This window comes from Pyrus communis, chromosome 3 (assembly GCF_963583255.1).
Source record: "Pyrus communis chromosome 3, drPyrComm1.1, whole genome shotgun sequence".
In the NCBI taxonomy this organism is placed as follows: Eukaryota; Viridiplantae; Streptophyta; class Magnoliopsida; order Rosales; family Rosaceae; genus Pyrus; species Pyrus communis.
In genome coordinates this window covers 20,812,853-20,834,621 of record NC_084805.1, presented here as the reverse complement: position 1 = coordinate 20,834,621, position 21,769 = coordinate 20,812,853, and the positions used below count along the sequence as shown (strand labels likewise).

At 37.1% G+C, this 21,769-nt stretch overlaps 3 protein-coding genes and 1 non-coding gene across 4 annotated transcripts; 1 reads left to right on the top strand and 3 right to left on the bottom strand.

The window, feature by feature from the left end:
- Positions 1-4,829: 4,829 nt before the first annotated feature.
- On the bottom strand, positions 4,830-8,074 carry LOC137728966 (uncharacterized). The gene is made up of 2 exons (XM_068467783.1): positions 7,830-8,074; positions 4,830-7,462 (listed from the first exon to the last, which is right to left on the bottom strand). Exon 2 carries the CDS (start codon positions 7,371-7,373, stop codon positions 5,073-5,075), a length of 2,301 nt encoding a protein of 766 aa, XP_068323884.1. The 5' UTR covers positions 7,374-7,462; positions 7,830-8,074; the 3' UTR covers positions 4,830-5,072.
- A 1,921-nt stretch (positions 8,075-9,995) lies between these two features.
- On the bottom strand, positions 9,996-13,258 carry LOC137729524 (uncharacterized). Its single transcript, XM_068468496.1, has 5 exons — positions 12,788-13,258; positions 12,096-12,346; positions 11,715-12,006; positions 11,434-11,586; positions 9,996-10,950 (listed from the first exon to the last, which is right to left on the bottom strand). Exons 1-5 carry the CDS (start codon positions 13,175-13,177, stop codon positions 10,564-10,566), a joined length of 1,473 nt encoding a protein of 490 aa, XP_068324597.1. The 5' UTR covers positions 13,178-13,258; the 3' UTR covers positions 9,996-10,563.
- A 482-nt stretch (positions 13,259-13,740) lies between these two features.
- LOC137729907 (iron-sulfur protein required for NADH dehydrogenase, mitochondrial-like) lies at positions 13,741-18,030 on the bottom strand. Its single transcript, XM_068468959.1, has 8 exons — positions 17,857-18,030; positions 17,622-17,742; positions 17,003-17,125; positions 16,375-16,472; positions 15,699-15,825; positions 15,085-15,170; positions 14,835-14,960; positions 13,741-14,300 (listed from the first exon to the last, which is right to left on the bottom strand). Exons 1-8 carry the CDS (start codon positions 17,881-17,883, stop codon positions 14,139-14,141), a joined length of 870 nt encoding a protein of 289 aa, XP_068325060.1. The 5' UTR covers positions 17,884-18,030; the 3' UTR covers positions 13,741-14,138.
- Positions 18,031-18,068: 38 nt separating this feature from the next.
- LOC137730358 (U1 spliceosomal RNA) lies at positions 18,069-18,230 on the top strand. The gene has a single exon (XR_011068122.1). It is a non-coding gene; the product is annotated as a U1 spliceosomal RNA (small nuclear RNA).
- Positions 18,231-21,769: the final 3,539 nt, after the last annotated feature.

The following is a 21,769-nucleotide window of genomic DNA, read 5'->3' as shown; positions in this document are numbered from 1 at the left end:
TATCTTCTAAGTTACAAAATGTGAAGGTGCATTGCTATGGTCTTAAATGGCTGATCGTTATTGTATTCAAAACAAAATCTTCAGTGGTGGGGTGACGGGGGTCTGTACAAGAGGAGATCACATCGATGGAGTAAAGGATTGAAGATGCATTCAACTGCAGTGCGCGTGACTCCCCTGAATCAAGGTTGCAAAGAAACAAGACCTAGTGCAGCGTGCTTGTGCATGCATGTCAAAGTTGCATTTTTCTCCCGGTCTCGTAGATTATGACATGGTGTCAAAGAAGAAGAGAAGTTTACCTCTGAAAGGTACTGTTCTATGAACGTCGCTTCAGCGTTAATCTTTCGTCAAAGTATGAGAGAACATGATCGCCAATGTGTTGTAATCAGTCCGCCTCCCGTTCTACTCCATAGTTTTGTAATACAGATATTAAACTTGTTTGTACTTCATGAAACCTTAAATTCTGTCAAATGTTAATGTTGAGAACTAAATAAAAGAACTGCAAATTATTCACTAAAATTTTCTGCTGCAATACTTTACGTGCCTTTTGTTCTCTTTCTTTTTTATGACCTCAAAATATTTTCCATTTATTTATAGAACGAAAAAACATCTACCCCCATGTCAAAAAGCCGAACTGAAATGGTTTGAGTCTGGCCTTACTAGTTGTTCTATGAGGGTCATATTGTGAAGGGTATGTCTATGAATGTTTCTGTATATATTTTTACTTGTTGAATACTTTTTCTTTATTTGAACCATATTCTAACATATTAGCGGAGAAGGAGATTCGAGCTTGGGTGCACAGTTTAGAGCGCATTGCTCTAGCCTCGAGCCAACTTGGCTACGCCCAAGTCTGCATACTTATACAATACTTCAACTTTGTACCATCAGCTGTTCATTCTTGAGGAGAATTGGATATCCACCATGAAGGTTGAAAACATGCACAAACATACAATTAGTTTCTGTTTCTGAAGGAAACAACATTTCCAAATGAATTTAGATTGATGGATGTCAACTAAAGGAGAACAGACACTCTCTTCCCTCTCAACCCCCCCTCTTCTCTCTCTCTCTCTAAAAAACTTTGTAACAGTTAGCAAACAATTTTACCGTATTTTGAAGTTACCAGTTCTCAAAAAAAGAAAAAGAAAAAGAAATCCCTCCATCCACATATAATTTGTTGAAAATTAGACAATACCCTACAATGTTGCATGAAAAAAGAGTCAGGATAGCATATGCATGAGAATATAATACACATAAGCAGACAAAGATCGCACTGGTAGGCAGCTGGCACCCCCTCTCCATTTCTCTCCCTGCAATCTTTCATTTCAACCCCCCAAATAGGTTCTTTTATCCCCCTGAAGTCCAATCAAAAGCCCCACAAAACAAATAAGTACTTTGATTCCTATTTTGCAACCTAGCCTTTACTTTCAACATGAAAATCAGAACCCACACTTATAACTCTCAAGACATTGATATTGTATTCTTCTCGTATCAGCATACTTCATGCTCCACATTCAATTGCATTATTTTTCTTTTGGACATGATTTATTTTTAATTTTTTCATCTCACAAAGTAAAATAATATAAAGCAGCCAATTGAGAAGCTATATAGTTATCTATATCTAGCAGATCTGAAATTATGAACTTCACATGTAAATCTGAGCATATACTTATATGAAATGAGGCCGCCAAAGTGTCAATATATCAAGTCTATCAGTGTCATTATACGTTTTAACTTTCTCACATAACGTCTCAGTTTCATGCAAGTCTTTCTTCCAATTTAGGTTTGACTTATCTTGTAAGGTATGGTTTGGCATGGAAGAGAGAGATCTTTATATCCTTTATCAGAACATCAAAGAAATAAATAAACGAAAAGGACAGAAGGAAAGCTTTAATTTGCAGTTCGCATCGGCACTATACATCTTTGTCAACATTTAAGCATGAAAAAGAAAGAATTAAACTATATATCATTACAGACCTGATGCTGGGTTGCTCCGGTTGCCGATTCCGGCCACGATTGAAAATCTGCAGCCAGCTTCTCTGCACAAACAGGAATCATTAGGCAGTAGTGTACTAAAACAACAAATTGATGTACCTGTATAATTCTTCGTTGCATTTTAATGCATGATATGTTTCTAGACTCTGTATATTCCTCCAAGTTGAGGGGAATGAAGCCTGGTCCGAGATCATTCAGATGATAACGATCTTCAAGTTTTATCGAAAGATCTCGAACCAGACAACATTCCCCACAACTGTTCTTAAGAGAAAGAGAGGAGAGGAGAGGAGAGGAGAGGAGAGGAGAGGAGAGGAGAGAGATGGCATAGAGAGAGAGAGAGAGAGAGAGAGAGAGAGAGAGAGAGATTTCATATGGCCATGCATTATATTTTCATTGGGTCCTTATATACGTAAGGATGAAAACAAGATTCTTTCCCCATGTCACATGACGCATGGAGCACCTTCTACACTAGTACTGCTAAACTAGCTTTCAATTTCACACATAGCTGGCCAAAGGTTCTTTGTGGATATCAAATTGTAATAATAAACATCCAAAGTAAAAGGAAATTGTCAGGATTTTCTTTCTCTTTCCTCAAGAAAATATATTAGTTAATAGTTTTAAAGTCAACTTAAATAGCTTCTTTAGGCACTTAAAAATAGATTAAGGAACAAGCTACCCTCTACTTTCAAAATGGCCCTAAACCTTTGCAAAGGCCAATGTATAAATGTATATGGTCCAGACTTTGTAGTTGCTTTTTAACAATCAACTTATGTAAAACTTGCACCAATGCCTAAAATAGCGAAAATATGCACAAATAAAACCAGTACAAACACCACGATTTAGTACTCTTATTGTCTGTTAAATTGATGTCCCTCAAGTTCTATGTATTGTGATTAAAAGTTTGTAACTGGGTCTACTGAGATTGATTAATAATTGATGAAGTGATTAATAGTTTTGAGGAGGGTGCGTTGCTTTCATGCAAGGATCTTGACCTTGGTGTTGATTGCAGCTCACAAGCAAAGGATATGTCTTTTGCTTGCCACTTGGGTAAAGGGACGGTGACGGAAGGTGGAGAACCTTCAGTTATCAATGATGGCATGCATATGTGATTTATGCCAAGCTTAAATCCCAAGCTTAACACAGATTGGTATGTTAAAGCTATTTAGAGACAACCAACCAACAAATTTTAAAGCAGAAAGGAAAAAGGGACAAAAGAAAAGTGGAATATAAAGCGCATTATGCATAATGCACTCCCTAATTTTATTTTATTTTTGTCTTGACTTGATGATCATAAGTTTAAGATCTCCCATCCATGTTTCAATTTCATATATATTTTTGGTCTATTTTGTCACAAGTTAGAGATATTAAAAAATCTTTTGTCAGTCAGTTGCATATATAATATCAAGAAGGAAATTTTGTGGCAGCCTTTTTAACCAATTTAGAATATAATTATTATTAACTCGGTGTCTAGTTTTAAAATTTTCCTAATTTTGTATCTTTGAAAATAATTTCCTGCATGGAATCTTGATATCCCTCAAAGAGTTTTATTTGAAATCGCAAAAACAGTTTTAATTTCATATTTGAGTCAAACTTAGCCCACACATCTATGTACAATGGAAAAGAGAGGAATGTGTACACAAATTATTAAGATAATTTTTGCTTGACTACAAATTAATAAAGTCCTTAGTAGATATTTTGGAATCAAAATCAACTTTCCAATTAGGATTTACATGATTTTTTAAGTACTCTATGATTGATCAGGGCGAGTGCTCTAGTCCCTAGACGACTTTCTTCAACAACTTATGTTCCAACAGTTATAAATAAGAAAAGTTTATTTCTTTTACCGACCAACTTGTTTAGTGCAAACACAAAGCAAGTAACTCTACAGTATAATAAACACAGAGCGTTGATTGTAATAACCGTGATATTATCACGTAACAGAAAGATAGAAATAAAAAGTCACAATCAAGTTTAATACCAATAGCTAATGGAATCATTACCTCTATACTATATGCGTATTTGAAAGATTTATGACAAGTCAAAGTGCCTTTTCCTGAGTAGGCATTCTGTTCCCATATTTCGAGCATGTTCTCTTCAAAAAGTGGTGCCAACTTTCAACTTGGTATTTGAAAACCTAAACACAATCTCACACAAAGTAGGCATTTTTTCCATTTTCATTTTGTTGCAGAATTTCTTGGAGTTGGACATAAAATACATGAATTAATCTGCATGAGATTTAAGGCTTTATGTTGAAATTTTCTTTAAATTTTCTATTAAATTTTTAAACGCGGTCTTACAGTTTAAAAGAGATTTTTTATTGAACTTTCTGTAAGTATTTTTATTCAATTTGGAATTTTCTATAAGCTTTAATGGTTTATGTCAAAGAGAAAGAACACAAAAAGATGAAGTGAGGAAAATATTTTAGATTTAAAAAACAGTCTTACCATTTATTGAATCTTATAAGTATTTTTTATTGATTTTTAAGCTATTTAACCAAAAAAATTTTGTCTGACTTTTTTAACTTTGTTATATGGAGGATAATGTCTGAGTTTGGTATAATACACATACTGGAAAAGATACAAACGTTGAACAAGGATCAGTCCTCTGAAAATAAATAAACCAACTTACTAGGGTTTTTTTTTGAGTCATAAAGGTTGTAGGGTTTGGTGTTGTCATTTAGGGTTTAATTAGAGTTACCCACTCATGGTTTAGAGTTGTCATTCTAACCAAAGCTTATGATTTAGGGTTTAGAACTCGTGTCTCGAGCTAACTTCAAAAGAATTCGTAACATGAACAAGCCTATTGTGAAGCTTAACCCACAACATGAACAACATTATCGCTAAATTAGAAGCTCATAGAACTAATTGACTACGAATGTTTAATTAACTGATTATGTTGCTAATTAACGATCGAAATATGTGACTGAAGCATCAACTGGACATCGACTATCCGAAAATAAAAAGCCTACGGGAAGATCCTGTGTCTAATGAAAGCCTATGAACACGCAAAGATACAAATCAAGACACTACTAAAAGAGAGAAGCCTATATCTTCTTTGCACAGTATCAGCTTGGGTATTGGCGACTATATGGGGGCAGCACAAGTTGTTCGGAAGTGTCCGGTCTGATTACAGCGGCTGCAATGCACAACTCGTTTCGTGCGACTACCATCTTCTGTGCGAATTCGCCTTTTCCTTGGTCGTCCAGGTGGTCGAAGCGACTTTGGCGGGTTAATAACCATCCACATATCCGGGTTACCTTCATTTGGGAATCCAGCCATCTCCTTCCACAGCGTTCTATCTGGAATTGGATGAATTGTCTCTGAATAGGCTTTCCGATAATTTGCCACTGTGAAGCAACTCTCTGTGAACCGATAGACATGTTGCCTGCAAGACTCGAGGGCTGCTGCAGCATGAGAACATGGCAGCCCGCATAGCTGCCATCCACGGCATGAACAACAACGGGTACGAATATCCACCGTGACTGATCCTTCATGGGTTCTAACTTCAAATTCGGCTTCATTTGCACGAATCACATTGTAAGTACGAGCAAGCGCAACTGCATCTAAAACACACTTTTCGGCAGAAGGAACAAGTATGCTCGTCCATTGCATGCTCATTTCACGACGCTCGTTGAACCAAGTCATCAGATGCCGTCTGATACACTCCATCATCTGAATTATTGGAAGCCCAGATGCTTCTACTATCCAAGAATTTATAGATTCAACCATATTAGCAGTCAACTGCCCAAACCTTGTCCCCTCAAAATATGCTGTTGCCCACAGGCGAGGAGAAATTTGTTTAATCCAATGGGCTGCTTCCTGTGATATAGCTTCAATCTCAATAAGTTTTTGTTCAAACCCAATGCCAGTAAGAGCATAAGCAGCCTCCCAGAGAAGGTTAACAAGCAGAGGATTATTAAATTCCTTCCGTAAACTGTCACTTAAATAGCGCATACAAAACCCATGAAAAGCAGTCGGGAAGTTTAGTTCCACCCCATCAACAATACCCTTCTGTCTATCAGACAAAATGGTAAGCCTAGGCATGTACTCTGCATAATTTTCAAGCAGGACACGCAGCTCAGAGAGAAACCACATCCAATTTTCATCATTCTCTTCGTCAACCACCCCAAACGCTAATGGAAACAGAGCTCCATCTCCATCAAACCCAGTAGCAAAAAGCAAAGTCCCAAGATACTTACTTTTCAGATGAGTCCTATCGAGCCCAAGAAGAGGTCGACATGCATTCAGAAACCCGTATATAGATGCATGTAATGAAACAAATAGGCGTTGGAAGGAACTATCATCAGGACTCCCATAAACCTGTGCAATACTTCCAGGATTGGTTCTTCTGATCTGGTCACAGTATTGAGGAAGGAGTCGATAATCTTCTTCAAAGGATCCACGAACAGCTGCCATGAGGCGTTCCTTTCCCCTCCATGCCTGCTTATACGATAATGCAATGCCATGAACTCGGTGAATCTCTTCTAGTATCTCTTTTGGCTTGTAATTAGGATTTTCCCTCAAACGTTGTTCCACAGATTCTGCAACCCACTGGACTGAGGCTTGTTGATGACCAAGATGGGTGATTCCACCACAGGTGTGTTCCTCGTGGATGGTCCTTATTGTGAAAGTAGGGACACCAGGCAGCTTTGCAGCATGAATTCGCCAAGCGCATCCTTCTGTTGCACACTTGGCAGTGAAACGAGTTTTGTCAGACTTGACAGTCTGCATCTCAAAGCGAAGGGCAATAGCAGCATCTCTCAGTGCCCTTCGACAGCTATGAACATCAGGAAACTCTTGCCCAACAGCCAGCTGGTGATTAGTTGTCATAGCATGAGATCGATACTGAAGGACAGGAGGAGTATCTAAAAGCTGGGATTGCTGCAAATTCATGTCTGAGTCAGGCACAATACCCATCTCCTGATTTTGATCCATTGCTAAATCCAAATTTTCGTGAAGATCATGGCCCTCCACCGATGACAATGCATGATTATCTGATAAACCCAACTCATGAGTCGCCACAGTAAGAGCAAGCTCATTGTCATTTTCATCGACATCAACATTCTCCTGATCAGTTTCAACACCAATATCTTGCTCCAACTCCAAACCTTCTTCTTCAAGATTTTGTATGCGCCTATGTTGAAGGGCTATCTCATGTTCATTTGTCTGATCGAAAGCCAATGCATGATCATGGGGATGTCTAAAACCCTGCTTATCATCATGGCTACCATGCCCTAATTCCAAATCCTGATCAGGGGCATGCCTCAATGCAAGGCCATGACTTTGACCCGGAACCAGATTGTGATTCAGCCCCTGTCCTGGATGTGAATTCTGCCTCAATGGCAGATCACCATTCTGCCCAAGAACCAAACTATGGTCCGCCATTACAGGTCCAAAAACCAACCCCCACCAATACAATCAAACACAGAACTTAAAACAGAAAATTTCTGCCCAATATGCGTTTCTGAGTAGACCTGTGTCACAAAGAATGCACATTTGGATCAAATTTATGTTCTTTTTACCATTGACCCCGAAAGAACGGACATACAGTCCAATCTAGAGCACTATTTCATTACGAAATATAATTTTTTGATGTAAACTCATTCGGGAATCAGTAAAATTACAGTAAGTGCAGATTGAGATCAGCACACAGTACCCGCTGGTGCAGGAATTCCTAACGAATAAGCTAAAAAAGGCTTTAAACTGAAGTATGAAACTTACCATGCTACGTTATACTCTAATTAGGCTGCTTAAAACTCACAAATCCTAAAGCTTCTGATATTTTCTCAGCAACCAAACAGATAATTTACAGAAACAAAGCTGAAGTGCGTCGGAACTTACAGAAACAAAGTCCGCCCAGAAGCTCATGCAGAAGTTACAAACTGAACCTGCAAAAATCACAACAAAAAAATTAATCAAAATTTAAAAAATATCAATCAACAAACTTCAGAGATGGACGAGAAATCAGTAGAGATTGCATCTAATACAGTTAAATAAAAGAAAATATATAAATAATTGTTTCTAAGAAAACCATGAAAAGGAAGAGCAGAGAGAGAGAGAGAGAGAGAGGTGTTTGAGTTTGGCGGGTAGGGGAGAGAGAAACTTGAGAGGGAAGAAGGGTAGAGAAGGGGAAGGCACAGAAATTTTGCAGGGGCAAACCGAGGGCAGCGACTGGACTTCGGCAAATTCTAGGGTTAGCCAATTTGGAGGGTATTTATGTCATCCTGTTTTCCTTTCTCGTCCAACTTTTTGGTATTCCGATATTGCCCCCATTTCTCTTTTCATTTATCTTTTGAGAAATGTAGCTGAAATATCATTTAAATTTGGGTTTTCCTGTTTTGGATTTTGTAGAATTTAACAATTAATTAATTAGAAGAATAAGTAGATATGAAGAGGCAAGTGATAATTTGGTTTGTTAGAAAATTCACGTAAAATCTACTACTATAAAAGAACGTGATAATTTAGTTGATTACAAAGTTCGCATAAATTCTACCGTTATTAAACAATGTGATAATTTTATCTATTACAAAGTTCATGTAAATCTTTTTACTATAAAAAAATGTTAGAAATTTTTTTGTACCATTACTATAAAATCTTCACTTTCTTTTAAAAAAATAACATAAAAACAAACGTGATAACTTGGTCCATTATAAAATTCGCGTAAACTTTACTATTATAGAATATGATAACTCAATCTATTAGAAAGTTCAGGTAAACGCTACTACTATAAAAGAATGTCTTAATTAAATTTATTACAAATTGCAGGTGAACCTACAACTACAAAAATGCGATAACATTCAATCACAAAATCCACATGAATCTTAGTGCCATAGTACAATATTCACACTAAAACATCTTCACTTTATTTAAAAGAAAGAGAGATGATAAACACATATCTTTTTAGCTTTTCACACTTTTATATTTAATCATGTGCCTTATTTCATTTGATTTATTCAATCCGACGATCATGAATAAAGAGAAGTGATAAACTAAAAGTGTTTTTGAAAAACATTCTCTCAAAAAAAAAAAAAACCACATAAAAATAAATATTAAAATATCAAGAAAAAAAAAGTGTTTTTATTAATTTTTATTTTGTGTGGGGCCTTCATCTTCACCCACATAAGATAGAGAGAGAGGTTGAGAAATAATTGAGTTGGGGTGGGACCGTGGGAGGGCATAAAAGTAAAAGAGATGATGGAGGAGTGGTATGGGCGTTGTTTGGTGGAAGATGGGGGCTACGACCAATAGGGGCAGTTGCAAATTAGGAGAGAGTCGGGGGCACTTGTGTAGTTCTCTCTTCTTCTCCTCGGCTTTTTTGGTAATTTACCTTTTTTCCCACGTAAAAAACCTATCAAATCCCTTTTTTTAATTTTTACCACACTCGATGAGTCAATGTTTATCATCACGTACACTATTAATAACATTTTTTGAAGAATAAAATTAGAGAGATTAAAATTTTAAATTAAATTTACAAATTAAATATGAAAAAATATTATTTTTGAACGTGAGTTTAGTGAATTGATCAATATAAATATGTGTTCAACTCATTTCATTTGAGACAAGAACGACAATTCTAGTTCGAGTTAAAAACGTCTGGCACAGTGCCTTGTCCAACTAGCCAAACTTTTATCTGTCTTGTTCAATTGGCCATGCTAAATCTTATATAGTGTGTGTTTGTGGTCGTAGGCTTATAGCATTGCCACTTAAAAACTGAGGGGAGAGGTAAAGTTATTTATGAAGAGTGATTTTCGTAGTCATCTTTTACGTTACGCACCCATCTTCTCAATTATGTTTTTCCATTCTACTGAATCGTTAGAACAAAAGAGGGGAAGTACACCAAGTATAAAAGGGAGTGCAAAAATCACTTTCCGTAATTAATTTGGTCTGATTTTTCTCGTTTAAAAAGGATATGCATAAAAAGACATGGTGAAGAAGTGGCATGAATAAAGAAGAGCAAAAGTGACAATCAATCTCTAGAATTGCCTTCCAACTGCCAATGAATTTTGCAATTTCAGAAAAACCATAACATGTAAGATTCACTTTTTCTTTGTTTACACCACATATCAGGCTAAAAAGCACCAATAAGATGCCTCATCAATAACAATTGGGAAATGAAATCGCCACACCCTTTTTTCCCTTCTGCATACTTGTGTTTATTTTGTCTCCTGATTCCCTTTTGATTCATTCAATCCAAGGGCCAGAAACACACAAGAAAGTGCAAGAGGAGAAAAAGAGCGTGTTAAATTACTTCCCGAACAATATGTTGAAAAGGTGCAAAGAATGAAACATCTTCGCGCAGGAGAGTAAAAAATATGCTTGCAGAAAGCTGGAAAGCAAAGCGATATCATGCCAATTGCCAAAGCATATATTAGAAGAACCAAATCGATACCGTCACCTACAATATTTCACTAAATCCAAGACGAACTTCAAGCTATGCAAGCTTACCGACTCCTGCTCAAAACTGATGTTTTCCCCGAAAGTACTCAATTTCATAGAAGAAGAACCCCAAGGGTGTAATTAAACCCAGAGAATCACATAACTCCAATTGCTAAAAACCTACCGTTGTTATGATCTATCAAAAAGACACTTTTCTTTCTAACTGTGCAGATTTGAGCTTAGGAAGCAATTCGGATACCACCTTCTGCAAGGATACACAATTTAACCGGTTATCACTTCCATTGATGACCAAATTTGAAAGCAATGTAATTTCCTCGACCCCAAAATTTTCATCAATTAACTCATTCCAAAACTTGTCATCCTCCTTGAGATTAGATGCCCTTATAAGTTCTATTACTGTCTCCAAGGTTGCCACATTCCTACCAGCACCACAACCTGTGGCGGTTGCAGCACCTACTGCATTTGCAATTGCTAATGTGTTAACCATCGGCATGTTGTGGATAAAACCATATGCAATCGCAGCCACGAAACTATCTCCACATCCAACAGTATCTACGACATTTACCTGTTACATTTCAGCATGACAACTAAGGTTTCATTGGTGTATCAGCCAATAAAGAAAGCTGGAATTGAATTCAAACAGGATACAGCAGAATATGAAACTACTTCTATAATGCAGAATTTCTTCTGGCCAAAAGATATGATCTACCTAATACTCTTATTTGTAGGAAGCTTCAAGCTACAACAAACATACACAAGCACGAGCACACAGAGCAAACAGACATATCTCGAGCATGTATAACACTTTTGATAGCTTTTTTTTGTCCAATGTTGTGCTTAAAACTATTTAACAAATATGATTTTGGCATGAAATGGTGTGCATGATGGCAAACAAGAAGCAAGATGTACTGAATTTGATCCAAAGTTAGATGTAGAACAAAAAAATCTAGCAAGAATTAATAAATATGTACCAGTATGATTTCATAAAACAAGTAAGCTACAAGTTCACGACAATGTCATAAGAAAATGTAAAGTTAGAAAATGATACCTCAAAAGCCGGTGCGAAAGAAATACTTGACCTAGTTATTAGAATTGAACCCCTTGGACCCATTTTGACAATCACCCATTTTGTGTGCACCCCTTGCTTGAGCAGCTCCTGCCCTGCTAATATTGGGTTTTTAATGCTCGTCAATGACTCAGCCTGGAAATCATTAATATCATTAAAATGTATTAGACGGTTGCAAGCAGCAAGACAAAAGGAAAACTTTGCACATTAATAGATGGAATAAACTAGAAAAAAGATGAATCGTGGTTAACAATACATCAAACCTCATCAGACGTTAGGAGAAGAACGTCACTCATCCTCAACAACAGGTTAAGTGCTTCTCGTTCATCTGTTGTACCAGCAGAAAGGCTTTTTCCACGTGGTCCAGGGTCAAAGAAAATTGCTGTACCAACGTCAACGGCATACTCTACAGCTGCAGCTATTACACCAGGAGAGAGCTCATCAAAGCCATAACCATTGCAGAACAGAATCTTTGACTGTTTAATAGCTGTCTTTACTTGTCCAGATAATTTGCTCATCCAACTGAATGCAGGCTCCTTACTGAAATCAGCTCGGCTGATAAACAAACCAGGTCGATTCAAATTGCCGTTCTTTACAAAGAAGATGGAATTACTAAAAGAAAAGCAAAAAGTGAAAACATTTACCTGCAAAAACCATGTCTTTGCAATGGATCGACGAGTACCCAGCATAAAAGTGTTTCATACATTGCACTTGAACTGTCAACATTGGTATTGTTGTCACTCACTCCAACCATGCTAATTCCTTCATCTTGAAGGACATCTAAAAGGAACTGTCCATATACTTCGTTACCCACGTGCCCAATTGCGATGCACTTAAGTCCTAATCTTGCAGCTGCTATGGCCATATTGCAGTTTCCACCAGCTTCCCAGTATTGCTACATTTCAAACCATATAATCAAATTCGGAAAACTTATTGGCAGACATGCATATCATATAAGATTAAGTACCTTACACTTTTCTTCATAGAAACTACTACACAATGCAAAACAACATCAACAAAAGGAAAAACTAAAAACTCAAATTACGACGAAACGAAAGTATTAAGAAGCAAAAGTCATAACCATTGTAATGGGTCGAAAGTTATGAACTTGATCACAAAGCAACCTGAAATTAAAGAATCCCAACAAATAAAATACTCCAAATTCCGCTAGAGAGATGAAATTAGCAGTCTCTGTCACAAATTCAACTCTTTTACTTCACTTCTAAAGAAAAATATCAAATGGGTCCAAAATTGTAAAGAAAATGCACAGAATTCAAGAAATTAAATTACAGAACGATTTTTTTGGGCATAGTCAGAGGCTGCGAGAGAAGCGAACCTTATCCGGCGGCGAGGCGGACAACCGGTCCATGTAAGATTTGCGGTCGTGGACATCGGGCGGTGGCAATTTGGGCACATTGAGCACGATATCCACGCAGAGATTGCCGAGAGTGGCGACATCTACGTCTTTAACGCCGACGTTCTTCGGCTTCCAATCGTGTAGGGAGCCATTTGGGGCGCTGGCGTTTGGGGAGTGTTTGGAGACGGAGACATCGAGCCCTCTGGCGGTGCGGTTGGAGACGGAATGAGCACGAATGTAAATTGGCGTGAAGATGGGGTGGGATTGGGATTTGGTCAGCCTAGGGCTGGGGGGAAAAATCAGGTGGGAGCGAGAGGAGGATACATGGTGTGGAGGTGGGGGTTTCAGGGTTACGGTGCAGTGATGCATTCAGAGAGAGAGAGAGAGAGAGAGATTATGAGTGGATGGGGAAGCGAAGAACTGAGAGATGGTGGAAAAATGGCGGAAACATTGAAAATGATTTAGATGCAGTCAAGTGGGTTTGACTTGTTCTTCTAGCTTTATTTTGGAAAGGATCCACCGGATCTTTTTCACCAAATCTATTAAAGTTCGAAATCCGGATCCTTGAAATTTAATTTAATGGCTACAGTTATTATAACTTTTAAAAGGACTTCTTGTTTGCCATTGGATCAAATTTCAATAGTCCGGATTTCCAAACTTATTGGATTTGGTGCAAGGAATTCAGATATGATCCCTTTCCTAATAGCAGTGGTTTAGAAAAATATAGGTGCCACTATTAGAGGTCCATGTGGAAGATGCATATTCTTCTACATGTTCCTTTGAATTGAACTCTCCCATTCATCTGAGAAAATGAAACTTATTCCATCATCATGAAAATGATGGGTTGGAGACACTAGTCAAAAACTGGATACCCCTCCTTGCTCCTCATACAGTAGCTCAAAATACAAGCCCGTATATCAAATGTAATAATACAAGTATAGAGATGTTATACTTTTTAGTATCCCTTCTCTTTTATGGCACGCGCTAATATACAGCTTGAATTCCGAGTACACTGAAATGTTTCTTCCTTCAATGATGTTAAGAGATGGAAAATGCTTCAAAACTTGAATTTCCAATAGCTCTGCTCACTACAAGTTTCAGATGATCAGAATATGTTCTAATAAATTATAAGCCGATAGTATAAAGAGTTTTCTGATAATTTGTTTTTTTGTTTCGACTTTATACTGCCGCGGTACTCGTCCGACGTACTAATAGTACTCTATGACAATGCTGAGGAAAGATTACAAAGGCATGAACAAGGGAATCTGCCATTAGTGCAGAAAGTACAGCAGAGACTCCATTCATTTGCTGTGAATTGGACAACACAGAATCAGAGGGATATCTGTGGACGGGATTGTTCTTCCTTCGACAGTCTTTCTACAACTTTCCGAGCCACGTCCACATATGCTTTCGAGACGTCAGAATCAGGAGCTGATATTACTATTGGGACGCCATTGTCGGAGCCTTTTCTGATCCCCACTTCTAACGGTATCTGAAACATTAAGCACTTTGATCAAGAAAGATTAATTAACGTGCAACTCATCTCAGCTTATTGGAGTACGTAAAAAGAAAATCCAATTATGTGAATTTTGTATAAATATAGGATCAAATGGAGAAAAAACGAAAACAAAAGAGGTCATGAAAGCTCCTTCAAATGGCGTGTGCGCGACACACCACGGCACTCATAAATTATATCGAATACAGGTTCCATTAAACTAACATGAGGTATGTTTGTTATGCAGATTGGCATTCATGGTATCTTTGCAAGAACAGAAATCTGGTTTGCAGCAAAACATAATGCCTTCAGCAGAGATTATAGAAAGTGACAAGAGGAGTCTCAATACTATGGAGATCTAAAATTTCTACCCTCCTACTCTAATGAAAATAAATGACTCTGCGTGAAAGAGAAGAGAGATGGAGAGGAAGGAGATAAAAGATAAGAATCGAGACCCAAACTGATGCAACCTAAAAGGAATTTACGGATATTACAGTAAACTATGAAACAGATGAAACTGACTAATCATACCTCGCCAACAAATTCCAAATCCATCTCAGTTGCTGTCTTACGAGATCCTCCTTCCCCGAAAATGAAGGAACATTCGGCACAGTGCGGACACTTAAAATAGCTCATGTTCTCTACAATTCCCAAAATCTACAACAGCAATTCAAATTTAATTATCTTAACAATTATGTCACTGATGATCTCCACAAACTTACAATGCCAATGCAAACATATTCAAAGACAATCTGGGTTCTGAAGAATAATAAAATCATACAGGAACTTCGACTTTAGAGAACATGTTAATTCCTCTACGGGCATCCATTAACGCTACATCTTGAGGCGTTGAAACAATCAATGCACCTACCAACAAACCAGTAATAGTTATGGAAAACCAAATGATGGTTGTGAAACCAAGTTAATGGAAAGGTAAAACTGGAATATTACTCGGATGTTCTTGGGGAGGGGGGTCTAGGGGCACTAATCTGCATGTCTTCAGAAACCAGAAAATTTTAATTTTGATATTTAATATCTATAAATATACTAGCATTATGTTTTACATATAAATTCCTTCTTATATGAAATCTACCAGTTGTGCCTATTGTACAGTTTCATGAATGAACCTAATCAGTCCTCCAGTTTTAATGATTAGACCAATTTGAACAACCATGCTCATGCTGAAACATTACAGGACATTTAGAGGCTGAAGGTGGGAGAAACGATTGTGGTACTTTGAGAGTTTGCTAAATGCATTTAACATAGATCGAAGATTGCACAAGATTCTGAGGCATGAGATACGAACCTCAGCTATCAAAGAAGATACTGCCCAAACCAAATGCGGGAAATTTGAACGTAAATACAAAGCATTTTGTGGTTATGTTCTTCAACTACCTGATAATTGCAGCCTTTGGGATACAGTTATATGAGCATCACCAGTGCCAGGAGGCATATCTACCACAAGAATATCAAGATTTCCCCAGTCAGCGCCCCTAGTCATTTTTTCAAGAGCGCTAGATACCTGCAAGAATTAAACAAAAAAATCATGAGAAAATATGAATGGAAACAGCACAGTATTCTTAGCACAAGCGATGTTGATGCTATCCGACTTGAATTAGTGATGTTGATGCTATCTTTACCCTGGCCTTTCTAATTTTTTCAAATTTTCTATTACTTTTGGGTGCTTTGTTACTTTCTCTCAATAATAACAAAATTTCTTAAACCCCAGCACAATAATTTCAATCTCATAGCAACCAAATGTTTAACAATTAATAAATAAGTGATATATATGTTTATATATGAAGACTCGTCCACATGCACACAAACACAAGAAAAGTACCAGCTTGGTTAAATTTCAATAGGAACCTCACTTCAGTTAACTAATTTGCATTCTTTCATGATTATGAGGACAATTATATCAGTAGTTGGAAATGAAATCTCTTAAAAGGTAATGATGTAGTCTGCATACCAGCACTAACTGTTAGTAGTTAGCGCCAACAATCAAACTATGCAAGGAACATGAAATTAAATAAACAATTAAGCAATAAAACTTATAACATCAAAGTTATACCATGGGACCTCTCCAAACAAGCGGAGCATCCTTATCCACAAGAAGTCCCATTGACATACACTTGACTCCATAGCTCTCGATTGGAATCATTTTTTTATCTGGTAGAAGATAACCATAATATTAATATTCTCCAGTCTAGCATTATGGAATCAGTAAATGGTAAGGAGAGTATACGTCTGGTGTTTGTACATGTCTGAGTTACTATAGGTTGCCTTCACAATAGAGATGCTACAAGATGTAAAAGAAGATGCAGAATCATGAAGTCATTATCTAGTGTGTCTGTGTGACGAATGTAAAGGGATACTTGTTTATATGACTTGTCTTCTGCAGAGTCCACAAGTGGACTTGACTATGAAATGACACACAGAAGTTAATACCTTATATCGTGTTTGATCACAAAATTTGAAAACCTAAATTCTCGTATTGCTTCCGAAGGACTGTTTAGCAAAATGAAGAGGTAATATTGCTTAAAATGTGAAGTGCAAAGACTCGTACAGGAATCGAAACACTCAAACTGATTGGAAAGTTTAGTTACCAGTTCATCTCTGTTTAGAACAAATCTTACAATTAACCAAATAAATTCTACATCTCTTAAGTGAAATCTGCAGAAAATTAACTTAACATATACCTTCAGTCACTTCTGGCTTTCTATCAAGCTTCATCATTATAGGAACATTTGGTCCGCATATATCAGCATCAAGCAAGCCAACCTTCATTTGGCACTTGTTAGCAAGTGCAACAGCCAGATTAACTGCAATTCCCACCATTATGCATATGTTGTTTTGAGTAAGCAATCAGAAAGTCACCATTTTGAACATCATTAGATTAGATTTCATTTGCAACACTAAAATATTCAAAATGCGAAATCAGTGAGATGGTAAATCCTAAACTTTGATGTCTATTCTACCATCCAAAATTGGAATCGCTTATAACTACCTCACAACTCCAGCACCCAATAAGGTAAAAAATCCATTGTTTTCTTCAACTTTTAATGACAAAATTAACCAAAACAGCTGAAAATAATCAAAGAAGATCAGGAACGTAGTCTTCAGCTCACCACAATCCGAAAACTTACCCTACTGGAGACCACTGTAATCACAAAAAGGATGCCTCTTTACATAATTTTCGCATAACCCAGAAAGCTAAAATACTCAAAAACTCCACAACGTTCAACCATTTTTAGATATTAACACTTAAACGAAAACCATATAGGTAAAAACTCGAAAAATGTGAAGAAACAATGGTACCTGCAGTGGTGGACTTGCCGACACCGCCTTTACCAGAAGCAACAGCTATGGCATGCTTAACCCCCTCAATCCGAAGGTCCTTCCTCGCCGCGCTATAACCCCTAACACCTACTCCAACCCTCTATGCATACACACAGAATTCATTCAATCACACAGCACAATCAGCTCCTTCAACAAACTTCAAAACAAAATAAAGCAGACGACTTTGGAAATGCCCACAAAGCAGAAGACTTACAGTGAAGGACTTGAGCAGTCCCTTCATCAATTCCAAGCTTCTTCAGCAAATGATAGACTGAGAGTGTGTGTTTTGTGTTTTGAGGGGGTTTTAGAATTTAGAGTTCGAGTCGGTTGTTGGATGATGGAATGATTGAGTCCCACATCGACGGAGGGAAGGGGAGTGCGGAGAGAAAGAAGAGTAGAAAAGGGGAGGGGGAGGGAACGTTGTCCATACTTACCTGGACGGGGTCAATGGGTGATCAAGAAGGCCCATGGCCTGGGTTGGTGACCTCCATTGCACTCAGGAGGGGTGCCCGCCTATGGTCTCCCCAACGTGGGAGAGCCAACGTCATAATTTGTGCCAGTGGGGGCCTGCGTTCGCGCGGCCCCTTCCAATTCTGAGTTTAACTCTTTAGTTTACTCTTCGGAGTGCGGGCTTTGGACCGCAAATCAACTAATTGGGGCTTTGGGTCCTGCATGTGGTGGTGGGCTTGTGTTTGGTTTTTTCCCAATGAAAAGTTTCCGTCAAATGAAGATCGGTTAGCAACTTCAATCCTTAAATAGCAAAAAGTTGGTTTGTATCTAGTCCTAGAAAGTTGGGGGATCCACACCAAATTGAGGGCTTGGGTTTTTTCTTTTTTTTTTTTTAGTTTAGAAATAGGTGAGCCCTATTTTTAATTCCGAAACACGATCTTAAGGGTTATTTTTCAATCCTTTAGGATTTTAAGGGTTTATTTTCAACCGTTTGTTTGATTAAGAAAACATATACAAACAATGACTATTTTTTGTGTGATTGCTTAGAAAAAAAATGTTGTGCTTTGTGTTTAATTTTCTAGGTTGAAAAATTCATTAAACAGTGATGAAATTTAACATTGGTAATTTAGAGACCTAAACCGAAAATATAAGCAAATAACATAACTAAATTGTGATAAGGTAATAAAATCCAATGGTTGTTATGAAATGCAAATCTTGTTTGGTTTCGGAGAATGTGTCAATCAAAGAAATAAACCAACGGATAAGATTGAGATAAGATAATCAAATCCAATGGTTATTATGAAATGAAATTTTATCTTGTCTGTTTTCATAGAAACAAACCCAATGGTTGTTATGAGATTGAGATAAGAAAGCCTACAACAGTGCATAAGTGATGAAATCTAACTTGTCAGAATTTGAATTTTTTAGGTTAAAAATTGCATAGATTAAAATTTAAGATAACACTCCAAAAATCAAGTGAAGAATAGTTAAGACAAAAATAAATTTACCGCATAATCAAATTACTACAAAAATAAAATATATGCTCATATAGAGCCCAAAATATATATAGCCCCTTATTGGGAGAGATTCTTTTTTAGAGCCCCAAAGAATCCTCGGAACTCTAAATTTAGCTATATCCACCACTTTTCTAGCCCCATATAGTGATGAATGAAGACACATGACAGTACTACAATAGTTGCTGCCATGTCAACTTATATAGTTGGGAATGGTTTGTAGTTGATTGTAATTAGTTAGAATTTGTTGGTTAGAATCTGTTAATAGATAAGGATGGTTGCTTAGTCATTAAGAAATAGCTAGCATATAAAAGCTTTGTAAACACATTTCATCATTCATTTCAATACAATCAATGCATTCTCTCTCTACCTTACAAACTTTTTTCTCTCTTAGTTCTTCTTCTTCGAATTCCTTCTTTTATGTGTTCTTAGGCATTGATCTTCCTTGCTATGAATTGTTGGGTTACATCTGTTATCATGGTATCAAGAGTCGTCGATCCGCTGTGGTTCTGTGAATGTTTTTGGGCTCATAAATTTTGTATCGGAGTATGAGATTTTGATGAGTTTGTGTTGAAGTTCTATCTATCAAGAATCAAGATTTGAAGCTCTGAATTTGGGTATTTTTCATCTGGGCATTTTCCATCAACAACTATGTCGATCTCAGGTGGCTTGTTTTGATTCGTAGTCATGATTTGTTTTTGCTATGTTTCTTGGGGCACGAAGCCATCTTTTTTACTGAGGCACGAAGCCATAATTTTGTTGAATTAGTGGAGGCACGAAGCCATTATCTGTTATAATTGTTGAGGCACGAAGCCATTCTTGAAGGTTTTTCTGCAATTCTTGGTTGTTATTTGCAATCATTTATGTGCAATACTTTGATTTGTGAAAAATGACAGTTCCTGGTGTGAAAATTAAAGGAGTTTTGGGAATGTTGACAATCAAGCTATATGATAGAAATGTTTCTAAGTGGGCATTTCAAGTCTTGAAAGGGTATAAGTTGTTTGATCATTTTGATGGATCTGTTATGTGTCCTACAAAGTATGTCATTCATACAGATTGTGGGGTCACTATAGAAATCACATAAACTTTCTTGGAGTGGGAATATGTTGATATGACTTTATTAAGTCTACTTCTTGCCACTTTGTCTGATGAAGCAATTGAGCATGTTCTTGGTTGCAAAACTGCACATGAAACTTGGTCTAGTATACAAGATTGGTATGCATCAGTGTCTAAAGCTAGAGTAAATACTCTGAAAACTGAATTTCAAACTCTGCAAAAAGGAGGAGATTCAATAGATCAATTCTTGTCAAAGCTAAAGAATATCAAATACCAACTACTCACTACAGGTGAAGTTGTTTCCAATAATGACTTTATCTTGGTTACCTTATCTGGTTTACCTAGAAAGTATTCTACTATCAAAATTGTGATTCTTACTAGAGATACACCTATCACATTGAGAGAGTTTCATGAACAGTTGTTATGTGTTGAAAGAGAAGCTGAATCTATCATGAATAGTTTGTCTCATAATCTCCCTGGATTATATATGCAAGGATCATCACAAGGTTCATCTCAGGGATCTACTAGCAATTCTTGGGGGAGGGGGGAGTTCCTTGTACAACTGGTGGTATTTTAACTCAGATGCTAAATGGATCTTCATCCTTTGGAATGCAATCTTCTGGTTCACCACTTGGCACTGCTTCAAATGGTTCTGTCATTTCCATCACTTTCTATGCCATTTCCTTCTAATATGCCACTGATGTATCCTCAGTTTCTGGAACTCAATTTAATGTTTCACCACCTTCATTCTCAGGATATTTTGAGATTCCAAATGCATATGGATTTGTGGGAAATATTAGTGCTCAAAGGCAGTTCTCAAATCAAAATAATGGTCCAATGCCTTTCAGGTCCAACAACAGCAATGGAAATGGTGGTTTCAGACCTTCACAAAGTGGAAATAACACAAGTAATGGCAGAGGTCAATCTTCTGGTAACAGGAAGAATAATGGAAATTGGAATTCTTGGTCTGGTAGTACTGAAACAAGGTCAAACATTGTCCCAGAGTGTTAGATTTATTCTTAAAGGGGTCATACTGCTTCAAATTGTTGGAAAAGGTTTATAAATGCTAGTTTAAGTGGTCCAGTAATTGAATGCTAGATATATGGGAAGAAGGATCATAGTGCATTAGACTATTATCATAGGAACAATTTTGCTTATCATGGCAATATACTATCTGCATCTTTAACTGCAATGCAAGCTCAAGCTCAGCCAACTTTCTTGCCAAATGACTTTTGGATTGTTGATACGAGTGCATCACATCACATGGCTGCAAATGTGAATGCTCTTCAGCAAGTTACTACTTATGAGGGTACTGATCAAATTACAATTGGCAATAGGGAAGGTTTGCCAATTCATCACATTGGATCTGCAAAATTACACACATTACCTCATTCGTTAATTTTGAGAAATGTGTTACATGTTCCTACTATTGCAGTCAGTTTGTTATCTGTTAAATAGCTATGTAAAGATAACTTTTATTGGTTCATATGTGATGAGCATAATTTCTTTGTGCAGGACATGGTAACTAAGGCTGTGATCCACCAAGGAATGAGCAATGATGGAGAGTTGTTTAAGATTCTTACCAAACTGATTACAAGTGCTGCAGTG

Bases quoted from the DNA above. Each gene is read 5' to 3' on its own strand.
- LOC137728966 (XM_068467783.1), bottom strand. From the start codon at position 7,373: ATGGCGGACCATAGTTTGGTTCTTGGGCAGAATGGTGATCTGCCATTG.
- LOC137729907 (XM_068468959.1), bottom strand. From the start codon at position 17,883: ATGAAGGGACTGCTCAAGTCCTTCACT. The intron at 15,826-16,374 runs GTATAACTTTGA...TAATTCTTGCAG, and splicing joins TTGTTTGGAGAGGTCCCATG to GTATCTAGCGCTCTTGAAAA. The intron at 14,961-15,084 runs GTATGATTTTAT...TTGCTGTTGTAG, and splicing joins TCTCTAAAGTCGAAGTTCCT to ATTTTGGGAATTGTAGAGAA.
- LOC137729524 (XM_068468496.1), bottom strand. From the start codon at position 13,177: ATGCATCACTGCACCGTAACCCTGAAACCCCCACCTCCACACCATGTA. The intron at 11,587-11,714 runs GTTTGATGTATT...AATGATTTCCAG, and splicing joins TTCTCCTAACGTCTGATGAG to GCTGAGTCATTGACGAGCAT. The intron at 10,951-11,433 runs GTATCATTTTCT...GAAATGTAACAG, and splicing joins CTTTCGCACCGGCTTTTGAG to GTAAATGTCGTAGATACTGT.